The 19,371-nt window shown below is 45.2% G+C and overlaps 1 protein-coding gene across 1 annotated transcript in view; it reads left to right on the top strand.

The window, feature by feature from the left end:
* RHOH (ras homolog family member H) overlaps nucleotides 1–4,390 on the top strand; it is an 18,734-nt gene extending 14,344 nt beyond the window's left edge. The window contains exon 3 of the mRNA XM_032781912.2: nucleotides 1,910–4,390. Within this exon, the coding sequence (XP_032637803.1) occupies nucleotides 2,141–2,716 (576 nt within the window). The 5' untranslated portion in view covers nucleotides 1,910–2,140 and the 3' untranslated portion in view covers nucleotides 2,717–4,390. The remainder of the gene's footprint in view (nucleotides 1–1,909) is intronic.
* Nucleotides 4,391–19,371: the final 14,981 nt, after the last annotated feature.

The raw sequence follows: 19,371 nt of genomic DNA, 5'->3' as shown, positions 1-19,371 counted from the left end.
GTGACAAGCATAATGGAAAGCCAAAGAATCAAATGGAACGCTCATGGAGGAAGGAGGGGGGACTGATGACTCCAGCTATCCCACAGTCCCCACAGTCTCCGAAAAGTACTCTTGGCTGAGCTCCCAGTGCCTGTAGGGTCAAACACATTGTCCAGGGTGTTTTCAGAGTATATCTCGTCAATTACCCCCTTCCTCCCCCCGTGAAAGAAAAGGAGACGAGCGGTGCGCGGCACTGAACAACAGCATCCTCTCCCTTCCTTCCCGGTGGCAGACGGTACAGTGCAGAAGGACTGGTAGCTGTCCTTGTCATCATGCTGTGAGTGCTCCTGGCTGGCCTCAGGTGAGGTCGGCTAGGGCCACCTTGGTAAAAATAGGAATGACTCCCGGTTATTCCCGGCCGATGATAGAGAACAGCTGATAACCGTCATCATAGCAACTGGGGGCTGAGCTCCATCAGCCCCCCCACCCTGCTTTCATGTCTAAAGAAAAGATTCTGTACTGCCTGGACTATCATAGCACAGGATGCTGGGCTCCTCTCCCCCGTACCGCTTAATGTCCTGCCTGGACTATCATAGCAGCCGGAGGCTGCCTCCCCCTCATTTTATCTCACTAAAAAGTCAGTGTTTCTTATTCCTGCTTCTTTACTACTTCATCACACAAATGGGGGGATGCTGCAACGGTAGCCCAGGAGGGTTGAGGGAGGAGGGAAGCAATGGGTTGGGTTGTTGCAGGGGCAACCCCTAGAATGGCATACAGCTCATCATTTCTGTGGGATCTGACACAGAGCGGCTGTGCTCTCTGATACAACTGGCTCTCTAGTACACTTGCCCCATATTCTAGGCAGGACTGACTATTTTTAGATACAACATAAAGGAGGGAATGACCGGGGGTCATTACCATTTTTGTCTTTGCGCCCCTGACCGACTCAGCGAAGGTCAGCCAGGAGCACCCATGACAGCAGCAGACGGTACAGAACGACTGATAACCGTCATCTCATTGCCAATTTACAATGGCACAGCAGATGGTACAGAACAACTGGTAACCGTCTCTGCTACCTTGCAAAGGCAAATTAATACTGCTGTGTAGCGCTGCCAGTACCGCCTCTGTCAGCGGCATCCAGTACACATATGGTGACAGTGACAAAAAGGCAAAACGGACTCCATGGTTGCCATGCTATGGCATCCACCAGGCAATCCAGGGAAAAAGGGCTCGAAATGATTGTCTGCCGTTGCTTTCACGGAGGAAGGAATGAGTGACGACATTTACCCAGAATCACCCGCGACACTGTTCTTGCACCATCATGCATTGGGATCTCAACCCAGAATTCCAATGGGTGGGGGAGACTGCGGGAACTATGGGATAGCTACGGGATAGCTACCCACAGTGCAACACTCCAAGAAATCGACGCTAGCCTCAGTACATGGACGCACACCACGGAGGAATTATTGTGCTTTGTGTGGCCGCGTGCACTTGACTTTATACAATCTGTTTTACAAAATCGGTTTATGTAAAATTGGAATAATCCTGTAGTGTAGACATACCCTTGCATGTTCAAAAGTGACTTAGATGCTTAGGAGCCTTAGTCTCATTGAAAGTCAGTGGGACTTAGGTTCCTAAATTACTTAGGCATTTTTAAAAATCTTACCCCATTTGCTGAGTGAGAAACCTGAGTGGTATCTAATATAACAAATGGTTGGACTAGAGAAAAATGATTATTGCCCTAGAAAGATATTTTTTTACATTAATTGGTGCTATCTGTGTGGCTTGAGGGAATGACATTAATACTTGCATTAGGACACTGTTTGGAGCTGCCCAAATTGATGTCCAGAGAAATTTACAATAAATGATGCATTACTGGATTAGAACAAAGATGGCATATAAATGTTACATTTTATTTTTTCTCTTTCAGGAAGCTCGTTTTACTCACTGAAGCATTCAACTGATAGCATCACCCAGTTGTGTGGGAGAGAAGGGGATTTTGTACTCATGTGAAACTCTTGGGTCTTGAGAAATTAAAGAATCTGGATGAATTCCTACTGAATGGAGATTATTTCAAAAGGTCCCTGAGAACTCTCTTTCTCTCTACGGTTCCTGCTCTTGCTGAGTTGAAACGTTGCGTTTTGAGGTGGAATTTGAGAAAATGCTGGATTCAATCAAGTGCGTGCTGGTGGGAGATACCGCTGTGGGGAAAACATCACTCTTGGTACGTTTCACCTCTGAGACTTTTCCCGATACTTACAAGCCCACAGTGTATGAAAACACAGGGGTGGATGTCTTCATGGATGGTGTCCAGATTAGCCTAGGCCTTTGGGACACAGCAGGCAGTGATGCCTTCAAAGGCATCCGCCCCATCTCATACCAACAGGCTGACGTAGTGTTAATGTGCTATTCAGTGGCCAACCACAACTCCTTTTTAAACCTGAGGAATAAATGGATTGGTGAGATCAGAAGCCATTTGCCTCGAATCCCCGTTTTAGTGGTGGCAACTCAAACTGACCAGCGGGAAACAGGACCCCATCACATGTCCTGCATCAGCTCAGTTGATGGGAAGCGACTGGCCCGTGAGGTCCGAGCTAAAGGCTACGTGGAGTGCTCTGCTCTCAGCAACAGGGGAGTGCAGCAAGTGTTTGAGTATGCAGTCCGGACTGCAGTCAATCAAGCCCGAAAACAGAAGAGAAGGAAACTCTTCTCTGTTAATGAGTGCAGGATCTTTTGAAGTCCCTTTATTACTCTATTAGCCGCGTTACTTCTTCCCTTGAACAGAAGTACATCAGCACAGAAAATGGAAGGTGAGCCAAGGCAGGACCTCTGGTAGGATCACCAAGCTAGTGTTCCTGATGGGCCAGATGTACTTGCTAGCTGACTTGACTTTTCCCTTTCCATCAATAATGCCTTTGAACATGAAAAGTGCAGCTCTCCTTTCTCCACAAAACTGTAAATGAGCTAATTTACTCTAGGCTGCCTGGTCACAGAGGACTGGAGTGAGCCTGAACTGGAGACTTATGGATAATATCTATGTTCTTTAATTTTTCATTTCTATTGTTGGTTTATTTGTCCGCACTTATTTAATGATAGAAGGCATCTGCTTTGCCTGAAATCCCTGCTGACATAATTTCTCATGCTGAGTTTTTGACTCTAAGAACTTTGTATATATAATCTGATCATTGTATATTTAATTTAAAAAGACAGTTGTACATTTTGTTTTAAACTCCTCTAATATAGTTTGTTTTCTCTAGCTAACCACAAATGCAAACTGTCATATCTGTGAAACAGTCTCCTAGGACCAAACTCTTGCATTTCTTATTGAGGTAAAGCCCCAATAGAGTAAGTTAGCAATGGGGGTGAGGGCTGGAATACTGGGGATCATTAATGGAACAGAATCTTTCACCTTTGCTGGTTTAAATCCAACTTACTCAGCCTGGAAGTGACCAAAAATTATTGATAGTTGATCTGTGTCTTACATAATATTTATTTTATGGCCTCAGCCCAGTTCCCAGCAGGCTGATGACTAAATCAGAAAACCTGCCATACTTGGCATTTGGTGACTGTCTCAGCAAAGAGGTCAAAGAGTGAATGGGCCAGAGGAAACTGACGTGCTCTCTCATCCCTAGAGGTGCTGGCTCCCAGATAGAACTTCTAGGCTCCCGGATGGGACAGTGCAGGGACGCTCACATCGTCATGCAATGTGCTGCCCCTGATCTGCTGGCAGAAGATTTCAGTCTCCAGACATTTTTCATAAGCACTAAAATTCTCGCTCACATTTTTTTTATGAACATTTTTCTGAACAGAGGTTTTGTTGAAACCAGTAATCTTACATATTAAGGGTAATCAAATACATGGTGACACTGAATTGATATAAATTGAATCAGCAACAAACAATTTCTGGAACTGGAAAGCCAAGTGTAATTACTTTGGATTTCTGCAAGATATAATTCAATATCCTTTACTTACCAGAGGAGACTAACAATATTTAGGGTCAAATCCTTGGGGCTAGATTATTCCCCTGCAGAGAAAACCTGCATATGGGTTTGCATGGGATAAATCTATTGGGGGGCGAGAGTGGGCTTTGCCCCCGTTTCAGGATGGCAGTCGTTCAACGCACACAACCTGTGGATTCTCTGATATATGCACTGGTCTCACTGGGAATCAGGGCCTTTTGTGCCACCACACCCTTGCGACTCTTGCCCCATACAGGGGTTCTGGAACAATTTGTATAGTGGAGGTGCTGAGAGCCATTGAACCAAACTGTAAACCCTGTATATAGTGAAAACCACTTCAAGCCAGGGGGTGCAGCAGCACCCCCAACAGCCCTAGTTCCAGCACCTATGGCCCCATGCATAGGGCTTTCCCTGCCCACAGCAGCCTTCCAGTGGGTTCCACAGTGCAGTAGGGCATTGCACAAAAGTTAACACAACCTTAGGTTGTGGGGGCTTTACAAAGGATGCCCTGTGGCTGCCAGGATAGATGTGTAGGGAGAGATAGATTAGTCACGTATGCAGTGCACCCAGCCCTCTCTTTTCCACCTCTAGCTCAACCCGTCCCTTTCTGCTCTCTGTAGGGTCTCAGGAGATGGTGCCATAGAAGGCAACACTTCCCCATTCTGTATGAGTAAGGATCTTCTTTACACATGGATCCTGGGAGAAAGATCTGTCCCTGTTCTCACTGAGTCCTTATTTGGGCAAACTCCTGCTAGCATTTGGATGGGAGTGTGGGTGTAATAACTTGTCTGATTCAAAACTGAATAAGAACCTCAGGACTTTGACTTACTGTTTTTAGACACCTCCAGTGCTGGGTGGGTCTGTCTTCCTTAGCAGGCAAATCATAGTTCAAATATAGCTATGGTTCCCCCCGGGGAATGAACAGGGTACCCTCAGGGTGCTGCTCCCATGCTGATAGGCTATCAGAATTTCTCTAAAGAGAACTTAGCAAATTAAGTCCTGCTCTTCCCAGCAATTGCAGACATGAACACGCATGAGACAAAATAATGAGGGTTATTATTTATATGGTGCTCAGAAGCATACTAGGTGCCCTCTCGAACAATTTAAGACATGACTCGGTGAGTGTGAGTAGCAAACAATAGAGCGGGAATTGAGGGTTGAAAGAGGAAGGATTCCACAATGAGATCCCATGGTTACTTAGTTTTGGTATGAGCCAATTGCTTGTATATTACCTACCTCTTGGAACTGGAGCTAAGTAGGAGCAATGGGCAGAATCATACACGGTGGTTTAAACACTGAGTTCAGTGGGACTATTCCTATGAATAAAATTACTAATGTGAGCAAATGTTTCCAGGGTATGCCCTTCAACTGCAAGTGGGCACAAAGCACTTGAAGTGTTTATTACACCATTGAGTCCCAGGCTGGTAAACATTTACTTCTACTTTAAACTTTCCAGTGTGATCTCAAGGGAGACCCTTTCATTACAAACAAGTACTGGGTTCGTACGGGTCATTTATACTTGTTTTAAATCCTTTCAAACTCCTGCATCCAGGATCACAGCAGAGGGGCTCCAGTCATTTCTCAGCTTATCTGTTTTCCTCTCAAGTTCCGCCACCTGTCTGCAAAATTTTAGGCACAAAGTGCAAGCCCATTGCCTAGAGAAACACTAAAAACTAGCCTATTAGTAAATGAATTTGAACTCAGTGGGACTCCTCACATGAGTAACATCATTCAGATGCACAAATGTTTGCAGGATGAGGTCCTCGATGAAAACCCTTTAGCCTTGGCAACCACCATGGTTTTTTTCCTTATCAAATCTTAGATTCCTTCATTACTGAAAACTGTGTTTTCTGTAAGCCTAACTAAAGATTAATGATTGTTAATGTCATGAACATTAAAAAATGGGTGCAAAAAGTATGAGTCATTGTAAATCTTCTCACTTTATTTATAGACATTTCTATGGTGCTTATTACCAGAGTAACTGATGTCTAACCTGATTTAGCCAATCATTTTTTTCTGGATATATTTTTTAAAAAAGGCTGTAACAGATTATCTTCTCTTCTTGGGTTCAGTTTGATTAAAAGTGCTGCTTTTATGTATTGCAGAATAATAAGTGTTATGTCAAGACCTCTTGTGGTGATTATCGGCTACATGCTGCTGTGATTACTGGCTATCAAGATGCCCCCCTCAAATTATCTTTATATTGAACAAAGTCAAAGGAAAATGTGCATCAGAAATACACCATTAGAGGAATATAGCATTAATGTAAATGAGTCACCCAATGGGCTTTTATTTTACACTCTGGAAAGGCCTCAGAAGGCCTTGCATGCAGTTCAGCCGAGCAAGAGGTAGTATTCAAAGGACACCACATCCTGGCTCTGCACTGCATGTTTGTGGATGGGCGCTGTGCCTAGATCACACAGTGGGATTAAGGTTGGCTTGATAAGAGTGAAGCGTAGTGGATCCCAACATATCTGTGAGGTCGTGCTGCTGCCACTTAGGGGATGTCTACACTGAAATTAAAAATCCGTGGCTGGCCCGTGCCAGCTGACTTGGGCTTGCAGAGTTAAAGCTAAGGGGCTGTTTAGACATCCAGGCTCAGACAGGAACTCAGGCTCTAGGATCCTTAGAGGTGGGAGGGTCCCTGAGTTCAAGCTGCAGCCCAAGGTGGAATGTCTACACTGCAATTAAACAGCCCTGCAGCCAGAGTCAGCTGGCACGAGCCAGCCACGGATGTCTAATTGCAATGTAGACATACCCTTACTGACTTGGAAGGGAGCATGCTATTTCCTTCCCAACCTTACAGGCCTCTCTAACATAAAGCATAGTACCCAGGCTGTGCACTTGGGCAAGAGGATTTGGACATTCATCCCCCTCCCCACCCCATACAGAAAAAGACTCCCTAACTGCCCCCTCTAATCCCATCCAATTTGTCATAAAAACTACCCAAATGAGTAAGAGTATATTGATGTTTAAAATCAAGTCAAAAGGCATGATGAAGGCAGAGGCATTTTGTCTAGATACTTAGAGGGAAACTGAGCCACTTTTTCTCAGCCCGACAGTTTACAGAATGTCAAAGCTAAGAAGCATTTGTCACCATGAATAAACTGTGAAAGGCTATTTATTTATTTGTGATTACCGGGTATGTCTCTTTCTCAAGCCTACTGCTAGAAATAGTGATCTCGCAGTGTGAGACCCCAAATACAGAGGATGAAATCCTGGCCCCAGTGTAATCACCGGTGAAACACCTATTGACTTCAGTGAGGGCCAAGATTTCACCCAGAGACTGTAAAGTAGTTTCCAACATGCTTAAACATAGGAACCTTGGAACTGCCATATGGATCAGATCTGAGGTCCATCTAGTCCAACGCCCAACAGCAGATGTGTCAGAGGGTGTAAAAGCCTTACATCAAGCAAATGTGGGATAATCTGCCCCCTGATAGACTAGGTCTCATCCTTATCTCTAAGGGTATGTCTACACAGCAGCTGGGAGACTGCTTCGCAGCCCATGTAGACAGACATGCACTAGCCCTGCTCAGGCTAGCATGCTAAAAATACTAGTGTAGTTGCAGCAAAGGTATGTGTAACCAGGCCCCTTCCTCAGGCCCCCTTGCTGCAGCTCTCCGCTGTCTCAATAAAGGACTCTGAGCCTCCTGGATGCAACACCCGTGGCTTTTTATTCTCACACAGTTCCCACCACCAGTGATTCTATTTACAGCTGTACAGGTTTTCACTCCTCTTCCCTTTACAGAGCATCTACCCCAGCCTGGGGCCGGGCCAGGCTCCCCCTTTCTCTGGCTGCCAGCCAGCCTTTATGGCCCTTGAACCTGCAGGCCCGCAGGTGCAGCCCGTTCAGAGGCCAGGCACCAGGCTTCTCCCCCGCCCCAATCCATTTTAACTGATTGGGGCTGGCTGAGCAGGGCTAATTAGCTGCCTTTGCAGCAGCACCCTGCTACACATGGCTTAGCCACCCAATTATGTAACCCCTGAGCAGGCTGGTACTCAGGTGACAAGCCAGAGCTTCCACCTGTGCTGCCACAGTCACTCTGATAGTTTTAACATACTAGTTTGAGCAGAGGTAGTGCATGTCTCTCTACCCAGGCTGGGAAGCACACTCCCAGCCTGCTGTGTAAACATAATCTAAAAGTCTGAGATTACTTAAACCCTGAACCATGAGGTTTAATATGCCTTCCAAATTTTATTTTTTAATCACTGATTATGATAACTGTCTATTGTTATTCACACATATGTCCAGTCCTTTGCTAGGTTCTTGGCCTCAGCAACATTCTGCATCTAATTACATGATGTGTGAAAAAGTATGTCCTTTGATCATCTTTGAATTTGGAACCTTTTAATTTAATTGAGTGCCCCTCTTGCAGGAGTTACTTGGTGAAGGGATTCCTCAGATACAGCCACCTTCATACAGAACTGACTTTAATATTCAAATTGCTCTAAACCCCTGATCTGCCTTTTAGCAACATAAAGATTTTATTTTTACTCACTTGTTTTGCAAAATGTGATGATAACAGAAGATCATTTTTATATAAAGATTCAGCAGTACTTGCTTGAACTCTAATATATAAATCTGGGTGTTTCTATGAAAATAAGCATATAAATAATTATTTGTTATCTGAATAAATATTTGTAGTGGACCAGAAATGGATAAGGAGCATTCCAGTAACCCAGGCCTGACAGATATGATTTGCTTTGTTCTATCTGACTTATATGTTAACTAACAGTTGTTAACTATTTGTGAGCTCACCTTGTTCTTTCATTGTTTTGTGTATTTTGTTATGTTGTGTTTTTGTGGCTGTCTTTTAACTGTAACACAGAGGAAAGGAAAATAATATTGTCAAAATTATTTCATGGCCATGTATCATGTCCCTCAGCAATTTGGTTTGTAGGCAATGTACACAAAAGCCATACAAATAGAGTTTTAAAATAAATCATAGGTACATGCTCAAATAGAGGCCCTGATTCAGGGAAGGATGGTTAAGTACATGCTCGAGTGCTTTCCTGAACAGGGCCATATTGACTAAGGGTCAAAAGAGCCACTTCACTTAGACAATTGAAATAGGATTTAGGGTCCTAAGGTACTTCTGAAAATTAGTCACTTAGGTGCTTTTGAAAAATTGATATATGTGCTTATTAATTATGTTATGCTATGGGCTTGTCTACACTTGAAACACTGCAGATGCACCACTGTGGGGTTGAGAGACATAACTAGGTCAATCTAATTTGTAAGGGCATGTCTACACTTGCCACTTAAAATGCAAAATGTTTCTTTTTTGCACAAAAACCGTGGGAGCGTCTACACCTGTGAATGACTTTTTGTGGTGAAACTCAGAAGTTTCCCAAGCACAGCACATGCTGTTAACACTTACTTTCCCAAGCACAGCAGCAAAGTTTAATGATTTTCATTTGAAACTCATCAGCCAGGCGTTTGGCCTCCACGCTGCACATATGAGTGAACCTTTCACTCTTCCCCTCACAAATGTTATGTAAAGTACAGCACGCCACAATAACCATGGGAATATTTTCCTCACTCACTTCCAGTCCACTGTACAAACATCTCCAGCACGCTTTCAAACAGCCAAATGCACATTTGACAGCTATTCTGCACCTACTCAGCCTATTGTTGAAACATTCCTCACTGACATCTAGGTTTCCAGTGTCTGGCTTCATGAGTCATGGCATAAGTAGGTAAGCTGGGTCTCCCAGGATCACAATGGGCATTTCCACTTCCCTGACGGTGATCCGCTGATCTGGAAAGAAAGTTCCCGCTGTACAGCTTTCTGTACAGGCCAGTGTTTTTAAAGATACATGCGTCATGCACCTTTCCAGACCATCCGGCGTTAATATCAGTGATCCACTAGCACCTGCAAAACCATGGAGAAGTACCTCTTATGATTTATGTACTTGGTACTCTGCCAAGTGGGCTGGGGCAACAATCAGGATGTGTGTTCCATCTATCACCACACCACAGGTAGGAAAGCCCATTTCTGCGAAGCCATCCAAAATGTCATGCACATTACCAGGAGTCACGGTCACAATCTCGCGCAGCAGGATGCGATTAATGGCCTTGCACACTTGAGTTACCACAGCACCAACGGTCGATCACCCCACTCCAAAGTGGTTCGCAACTGACCAGTAGCTGTCTGGAGTTGCCAGCTTCCACAATGTGATTGCCACACACTTCTCTACAGTGAGTGCAGCTCTCAGTCTGGTGTCCTTGTGATGCAGGTCTGCGGAAAGCTCAGCGCACAGTTCCATGAAGGTGGCTTTCCGCAGCTGAAAGTTTTGAAGCCACTGGTCGTCATCCCAGACATGCATAACGCTACAATCCCACTACTCTGAATTAGTTTCCCTGGCCCAAAAATGCCATTCCACAGTGCTCAGCTCCTCAGTTAATGCCAAAAGCAATTGAATATTACTCATTTCCATTTCCGGCAGCTCATCAGGCAGCTCTGACTTCAGTTCTCTTTACAAGTTTAAGAACAGCTGCACTACCACACAAGATATGTAAGTGACAGCTATCAAGAGTAATGGACAGCAGAGCAGGATCCATTTCTGCTTGTAGATGTGGCGGGGAAAGCAGCCAGACAGCAAAGAGTGTTAAAAAGTGCTGCAAAAGAAACAAGGAAGTGATGGGGCTGCTCGGACATGAAGCAGTGCAGCACAGGACACTGAGTAGGGACCCAGAATGGCTTCCACTCACCACCACCCTTCCCACAAGACCTATCAAGAGAGCTGCACTGTGGGATAGCTGCCCTACAGCTCTGCTCTCATTGGGGATGAAAGTGCTGCTTCTGTAAACACTCTCTGACGCCTGAGGAAAAGTGAGTACACAGACCAGCACTTTCCCTATCACCGGTGAAACTTACAGCGCAAAAACTCTGCAAGTGTGGACATACCCTAAATGTAGACCAGGCCCTATTCCTGAATAAGAATGCCTTTTTCCAGTATATAATAATTTCCAAATAACATAAATTAAACCGAAAAATCTCCCTTATCCTGGAATAAGAGTGACCACAGTGAGGTTATGTTAGTATAACCATAGCAGTATAAATTCACACCTTAGCTTATAACAGTATAACTTCTCAAGTAGACAATGCCTAAGGCTATTTCTATACTGCAGCAGCATAGCTGTGGCACTGCAGCTGTGCTGCTATAGCACGGTGGATGTGTCAGGAATGCAGGCCTGCAGTTGAGCTAGTCTGCAGTCAGCCTCATCAGTACAGCTGGCCTGCAGCGAGCAGCTGCCTGATTAGCCACAACACCTGACTGGCTGCAGAGGCCAGCAGCAGCTGGCTCTTAAGTCAGCAGCAGCTCACTATCTTCTCAATGCTTATGTCCACCACTGTGCTTACTCCTGTATTACCTTGTTCCTGCTGCTCCAACCTTATACCCCTCCTTGTCTGATACTCTGCTTGCTCCCAGAGGTGGCAGGTTTGTAGAAATTTTGGTGGTGCCCAGAGCCCACTCATCCCCAAACTCTGCCCTGCCCTGCCCCACTTGCCTAAGGCTCTGGGAGGGAGTTTGGGTAGGAGGGGATGGTCTGGGATGCAAGCCCAGGGCTGTGGCAGGGGATTGGGGTGCACGCTCTGGGAGGGAGTTTGGAGTGGATGGGGGTACAGGCTCGGGGATGGGGTTTGGGGTGCAGTCCCTTGGAGGGGGTGTGTGGGAAGGGGGTTGAAGGGTGCAGGATTTGGGTACAGACTCTGGGATGAGGCATGGGGTGGGGTGCAGGAGGGGGTGAGGGGTGCAGGCTGTGGAAGGAGGTGTGTGGGGAGGGGGTGTAGGCTCGGAGGGAGGGGTGGCTGGGGTGGGGGTGCAGGCTCTGGGCTGGGGCATGGGGTGGTGGTGCAGGTTCTGGGAGGGAATCTGAGGGTGGGAGGGTGTGTGTGTGAAAGGGGTTGGGGTGCAGACTCTGAAAGGGGGTGTGGGAATGCAGTGCTTACCTGGGGGTCCTAGAGAACTCTGGCCTGCCCTGCCTGTGTGCTGCTACCCCAAGGCACTGCCTGTGCAGCTTCCTATTGGCTGCAGAAGCGCTTGGGGCGTGAGCAGTACACATAGACACCGACCACCTACCCCACCCAGGGGCTGCAGAGACAAGCTGGCAGCCATGTGGAGTGAGCAGTGGGAAGCCACTCAGCTCTGCTGTACTGTCAATGGTGGGTGGGAGCACCAGACAGTTTTAAATCACCCAAGGGGCACGTGGGGGGAGGGAGAGACCTGGCCTCAAAGATAGCTGGAGCTGGGCCTGGGCCAGGAATATTCCTGGTGCCCCGGCACCACAGGCCCATAGAACTCATAGCCCATAAGTTGCTCCAGTTCCTGCCCTATGGTTTGACCCTTGGCTCTGGGTCCTGACTACAGACTCCAGCTCAGCCCTCAGCTCTGGTATCCAGCTCCTGCCTTCTGGTTTGATCTTTGACTTTGGTTCCTGACTACTGACTCTGACACTGACCCTAGCCGCTACGCCTGATGCCTGCTCTGACCACTAGGCTAGACTTCCCTCATCCCTGTCAGCTGACAAGATGCTTCCTACAACCTCAGAAGGGATATTTCTGAGGTAGGTCTCATCTATGATAGGAATTTATTTCCATATAGCTGTCTCTTGGTGGTGTGAAAAATCCACACCCCTGGGAGACATACCTATATTGACTTAATCCTTGTTATAGACCAGCACTAGGTTGATGGAAGAATTCTTCTTCTGTTCACCTAGCCACCACCTCTCAGGGAGGTGGATTACTTGTGCCAACAGGAGGAGCCCTCCTCATTGTGCTGCTGTGGGATTTTAAGTGCAGATAAGCATGTAGCTATTCCATGTCTTTGAGAAGCAGTAGCTTGGTTGATGGAAGAATTCTTCCATTGACGTAGCTGCATCTACCTTGGGCATTAGGTCAATCTAACTACTGTGCCCAGGGTGTGAAATTTTAGCTAGGTCAATCTAATTTTTATGTGTAGACCAGGCCTAAGTTGTGGTCAAAGTCATAGAATTATAGAAGACTAGGATTGGAAGAGACCTCAGGTCATCTAGTCCAACTCCCTGCTCAAAGTAGGACTGACTTCAACTAAAGTCAATGAGACTTGGGCCTTGTCTACACAGAAAAAATTTTCAGGATAAGCCAAGATGTAAATTTAGACCAATATTATTGTATTAGTATAGCCCACCATGTGGCCATTCTTATTCTAGTTTCTTGTTATATTGGGAAGTGTTTAAGATGAACGGGGGTGGGGTGTGGGGAAGCCACACTTATGCCAGAGTCAGACTATTGTCTACCTGGGGTGTTAGGCTGGTATAACTATACCAATATATTATAAAGTAGAGACATTTTCTTGTGTAGACCAGTCCTTAGCCAGAGTAGCTGTTACAGCAACGGCAGGGCTATACGGGGTAGTATAGATGTTTCCTACATCAACAGAAGGGGTTGTTACATCAGCATAGGCAATCCACCTCTCCAAGAGGGGGTAGCTAAGTCGACAGAAGAATCCTTCCGTCAACCTAGCTGTGTCTATACAAGGGGTTAAGATGACCTAACTACAATACTCAGGGTATGAAGTTTCTTCATAGCCCTGAGCAATGTATCTAGGTCAGACCTAAATTTTGGGTGTAGGCCATGCCCTAGACTCCAGTGTTACTCAGTCACTTTTTAAAATGTTACCTGTAATTTGGAACAATATATAGAAACTGATACAGGTACCAGGCATTAACTAATCAAGCATGGTTTCTGGGAAAACTGTAGTGCTGGTAGCTATCTGCTGATGCGTGAGTCTTGGTTTTGTCTGTGATTGATCATAATTTCCATATATTACATTTCTATTGGTTTCCCAAACTATTGGGCCAAACTTTGACCTCATTTAATCCCTGTGAAACTCTATTCCCTGTGAAAATTAGCTCTTAGTCTTACATTTGTTGACTTTGTTTGAGTCAGTTTAAGGAGCTGCAGGTTGCTTATTATCAATCAGCTACTGATAGTTGCTGTCTGTCTATAGTTAAGAAACATTTGCTGAATGGGACCTAAACTCCTTTTAATGACTAATAAGCCATATTGGGGATAAAGGAGTTGTTTACTTTTCTCACCGGAGTAGTGTAATTCATAAGGGGACATTCTTGCCAGTAGATGTTTCTGATTTTTGGAAAAGAGGGAAGGAAATAGGGATGAAATCTTTGCACAAAAAATGTCTACAGTGAGGAGCTTGCTCTGGTTTGCAGGCTTGCAGCATTTCTAAGTTGCCAGTCATAAATGCTGGAAGAGTAGCCCAGACAGTGAGTCCTGCCCTCTTTCCCACAGCTCCAGAAGACCCTGGCTGCAGTGTATTCAGTAAGCAGGGGGGAGGTTTGACCATCTGTAGGTTTGGACATCCTGAGCATTGTGTAGCACAATGTTATGGAGAGGATGTGCTCCCATGAAGGGTGATTGTGTAGAAGGGCCCAGTGGATTTGTGATGCCGAGGGCCAGATTCCACCTGCAATCACAGCTGGCTTTAAAAAGAACTTCATTCCATTTAGGCATCAAAATAAATGGTGAGATTTTTCAAAAGAGCATGGTGGGTGTTGGAGACTTTTGAAAATCTGGCTCCAAATGTGGGTGCCGAGCACTTGTAAACCTAGCCCAACGTGCCCACCAGCCATTTATCTCCACGGAAGGAAGACACAACAGCTGAAGAGTTTGCAGCAACCTAGTGGTTGCAGTACTGGCTGTGGGGCAATTCTGTTGCTGTTCTGCAATCTGAATGAGGAACTCTTTCCCCCCATTGGCCATCACATGTGTTCACATTGGGCTAAGGGTTTGGCCTGAGACAGGTAAGGAGTTCACAGATTATCTTTTACAATGTATTGGTGAGTTTAAAACAATGTGCACTTGGTAAATATATTGGATTTGATTCTGGGCTCACTTACCCCAGTGTAATTGGGAGTCACTCTATTGCAGTCAGTGGAATTAGACTGGTGTAAAACTGACCTAACTAAAAGAAAATCAAGCCCATTATTTACAGATGGATTCTGAATTCTCATATGAATAAATCAGATGGAAGTAATTGAAAGCAGATTTAAGTGTTTTAGTCACAAACCTCCATCAATGAATGAGCTGCTACTAAGTTCCTCATTCTCAGAATGCTTTGTTTTTCTTTAGGAAAATCTGGGTGAATTTTGGGTTAATGCCTCAGCCTCATCTAACTCCACTAGCTCTTTTGACATGATGAGACCAACTTGTACTCCCACATCCCAACATCGGAGTCCATCCCACTATGAATGACACAGTGATGAACACGGCATGCCTTTGAGTCAGGACCCTGTGTTTTCCAACTCCACCCAGGAATCTAGTAGGAAGCTGGGCGCTGCCCTTTCAACTAGACACTTCCAATAAATTGTATGGGAGCTTTTTTAATATTTAATATTTAAAATTATTCTGTACTGTCAGCATTTTGCCAGGTAGCTGAACTGTTAAATGTGTTAATCTCACAAGCAGAGTTAGCATGGTCTAGTGAACTGGGCATGGGACTGAGATTAGGAACTCCTGAGATCTAATTCCATTTCTGCCACTGACTTGCTGTGGGTCCCACCCAAAGCCTATTGAAGTCAATAGAAGTTTTTTCCATTGACGTCAACAGGCTTATGATCAGGCCTTGAGTGACTGGGAGCAAATGTTGCTGGTGTCATTCCAATGAAGTTAGTGGGGTTACACCATGGATTAATTTGGCTCAGATTAGTTATTCTTCCTCACCTGCAAAAAGGAGGTAACCATACTTGCCCTGTAACTGTGTTGTGGTTCACTACTTAATGGTTGTACTATGATCTGAAGATGTGAGGCACTATGGGATGGAACATTGGACTGGGACTCCGGGGACCTGGATTCTTCCCTTGCTCTGCCACTGGCCTCCTCGGTGACTTTGGCAGGTCACGTTTCCTTTCTGTACTTCAGTTTTGCCACTGTAAAAATGAGGATAATGATACTGACATGCTTTTGAGACCTACTGATGAAAATAGCCATGTAGGAGCTAGACATTATTTAATTGGTTATTATTTAGGCAGGGCATGTAAATACATTGAAGTGTGCATTTCTAAAGCAATGTAAGGGCAGAGACAGACTAAAGATGCATTATTAAGAATGGCCATACTGGGTCAGACCAAAGGTCCATCCAGCCCAGTATCCTGTCTACTGACAGTGACCAATGTCAGGTGCCCCAGAGGGAGAGAACCTAACAGGTAATGATCAAGTGATCTCTCTCCTGCCATCCATCTCCACCCTCTGACAAACAGAGGCTAGGGTCACCTTTCCTTACCCATCCTGGCTAATAGCCATTAATGAACTTAACCTCCATGAATTTATCTAGTTCTCTTTTAAACCCTGTTATAGTCCTAGCCTTCACAACCTCCTCAGGCAAGGAGTTCCACAGGTTGACTGTGCACTGTGTGAAGAACTTCCTTTTATTTGTTTTTAAACTGCTGCCCATTATTTAATTTGGTGCCCGTTCTTATATTATGGAAGAAGTAAATACTTTTCTTATCACTTTCTTCACACCCACTCAATGATTTGTACTATTGCTATTTATTATTAATATAAATAAGAGAAGGCCCTGTTTATTCCTGCTTAACACCACTTGGCTTTTCATGGGTTTATTCGGTTGATGATTAAGGCCCAGTGTGTTTGCTTCTAAAGGTGTCCATGTGAGTCTTACAGACAATGGGTTCCTTACCCCTTCCAATGGTTCAGAAAGCGTAGGGATGAAGTGGGGTCAAACTACCAGCTATCTCCCATCTGAATAAGATCAACTGAAGCGAGGAAGCAATTTATAGTTATTTTATGTATTAAAATATATAAGTGTGCCAAGCTTTGTCCTGCAGTGAGTACCAACCCCGCCTCAGGGCAGACTGCTGATGAACCAGGGTGCAAATGAAGTTACATCTTAAGGTTGAAAAAGTAATAGAAAAGTCTGTAATAAGCAAATCTTTAGGGCTCACCCAGGGCTAAACAGCTAGGGAATCCCTTGCTTGGTGCTTAGAAAACTTGCCCCACCAGAGTCCAAGCAGCACCAAAGATGCAGTCTTTTCTGTTAGTCGATTTTTTCATTCTCTTCCCCATTCGCGACTTAGAGTTGCAAACTCACTGATGGGAGGAATTCACTGCAAGACCCATCTTCGGGGAGGAGGAATAGTAAAACAAGTATTTTTGTCATCTCATGTTCTACTCTAGTCTATCTGGTGTCAATGGCCTTCCTTGTACCTCAGGAATACTTCTGTGGAGATCAGCATTTCACAATAGTTAATTTCTTCCTCCTGTCTGGTGATTTACACAAGCCATGGCTACACTACACTTGGGGAGTGGTTTTAATGACGTTAATAAGGTACGTCTACACTGCACGATTATTCGAATTAGCTTAAACCGATATTACAAAACAATCTAATAAAATCGGTTTAGCGCGTCCACAGTGGGATCCCGAATCGATTGTTGCGTCCATGGTCCAAAGCTACCATCGATTTCAGGAGCGGTGCACTGTGGGTAGCTGTTCCTCAGCTATCCCATGTTCCACTTCCGTGTTGAGAGCACAGTGCCTGATGGGCAGAAAACACTGCCCCGGGTGGTGCTGGGTACAGCCTCACCCTCCCTTTGTGAAAGGCAGCAGACAACCCTTGGCGCCTTTTTCGCGGAGTGATTGAGCAAACGCCATAGGCACAGCAATCTTTCCTTTTTTTTTTCACGTGGTGGTGGGGGAAATAATAAGGAGCTGTTTCCTGAACCACGCCAGACACTGTGTTTGAACCTACAGACATTGGGAGTCAGCCAAGAATGCAAATAATTTTCAGAGACTGCTGTGGACTGTGGATAGCTGGAGTCCTCAGTACCCCTCCCTCCCTTCATGAGCGTCCATTTGAGTCTCTGGCTTCCCGTTACGCTTGTCACACAGCGCTGTGTATCCTGGAGTTTTTTATTCAAACGCTTTGGCATTTCGTGTTCTGTAAGGAGCTGGATACAACAGATTTGTCTCCCCATACAGCGATCAGACCTAGTATCTCCCGTAATGGTCTATGCTGGAGCTCTTTTTCGATTTCAACTGCATCGCCAGCCGTGCTGATCAGAGCTCCACGCTGGGCAAGCAGGAAATGTAATTCAAAAGTTCGCGGGCTTTTGTTTACCTGCCCGCTGCATCAGAGTTCAGATTGCGTCCAGACGGTCAGTGCGCACTCTGGGATGCCGCCCGGACCAATAACGTCGATTTCCGTCCACTGAACCCTAATCCGAGTTATCACTATCGAATTAGCGCTATCCTCTCGTTTGGGAGGAGTTCGAAATCGATTTAAGGAGCCGTTTAACTCGATATTAATGACGACGTCGTGTGAACGGATACAGCGTTAAATCGGTATATCGGCCATTAAACCGATTTAAAGTCGCAGTGTAGACCTGGCCTAAGAGTGCTCTCCCAGTGGCGCAGATCTTATAGCAGCGCAGCAGAATGGTACAGCGGTGCTGCTGTAAGCTTGCTAGTGTAGACATGGCCACAGTTACAGAGACCTACAATGTGAATGTTCAAATATTACCTTACAAATAAGGGACACTGATGTTATAAGTCAGATTAATGCATGCAGCAATGCACAATAAAATCTAAATACATTCTTATCATAATACCTATTAACAACAGTAACACACAGGTTATTTATTCCAGCTATATATTTGTCTGTGTTCAGCTCTGATATGGAAACCTTGGCATGAGCTAGTATCTGGTCTGCTAGCATCATAACATGTTTATCATTTGTCAGTCAGTACATGTACAATACACTTTAATTATACAAAACACAGGTAAAACAAAAATCATAGGCAACAGGCTAAATCAATTTCAGGTAAAGGACCTAAAACCCAGTTTAAAGGGTTCAGTTAAAGTTGACTCCCTTGAAAAACTCCAGTCTTCTCCAATCCCTCCAAAAGCCTGGGCAACTAGATAGGCTTTGATGGGCCCTTAACAAACTCGGGTCCTATCAGACTGGGGGAGAATAGCTGTAAGTAGATGAAATGTGGTCTGTCCTCCCTCAGAACCAATTAAAAGACAAATCCTCAGTGGAAAGTTGTGGTTTAATTACAAAGAGGGTTCTTAGTTCTGGGTCTGAGGTTCTCTTTTCATGGTTTTCCCCAATGTTCCATTGAGATGCACAGGGTTTATACTCCAGTGGGAACAAAACAGGGCAGTTGCTCTCAGACTCCATGGATAGGCTCAGAGCTACTGAATACTTTTATGTAGCAGTTCCTGAGCCTCTGCATCTTCCACAGCTCTCCACTGGAGCCAAAGAATCCAAGGCAGCAGTGTGAACTGGCCAATCATATTAACAGGTTAGAAGACTGAAAGAAGAGACTGTGCAGGGATTGGGGGTGGACGTGGCCTTGCTACTGCAACCCCATCATGGCAGTGGTTGGTGGCAAGGGCTATTATACACAGT

This window comes from Chelonoidis abingdonii, chromosome 5, assembly GCF_003597395.2.
Source record: "Chelonoidis abingdonii isolate Lonesome George chromosome 5, CheloAbing_2.0, whole genome shotgun sequence".
Taxonomy (NCBI): domain Eukaryota; kingdom Metazoa; phylum Chordata; order Testudines; family Testudinidae; genus Chelonoidis; species Chelonoidis abingdonii.
Note: the sequence above shows the minus strand (reverse complement) of the source record. Positions and strands in the feature narration are given on the sequence as shown.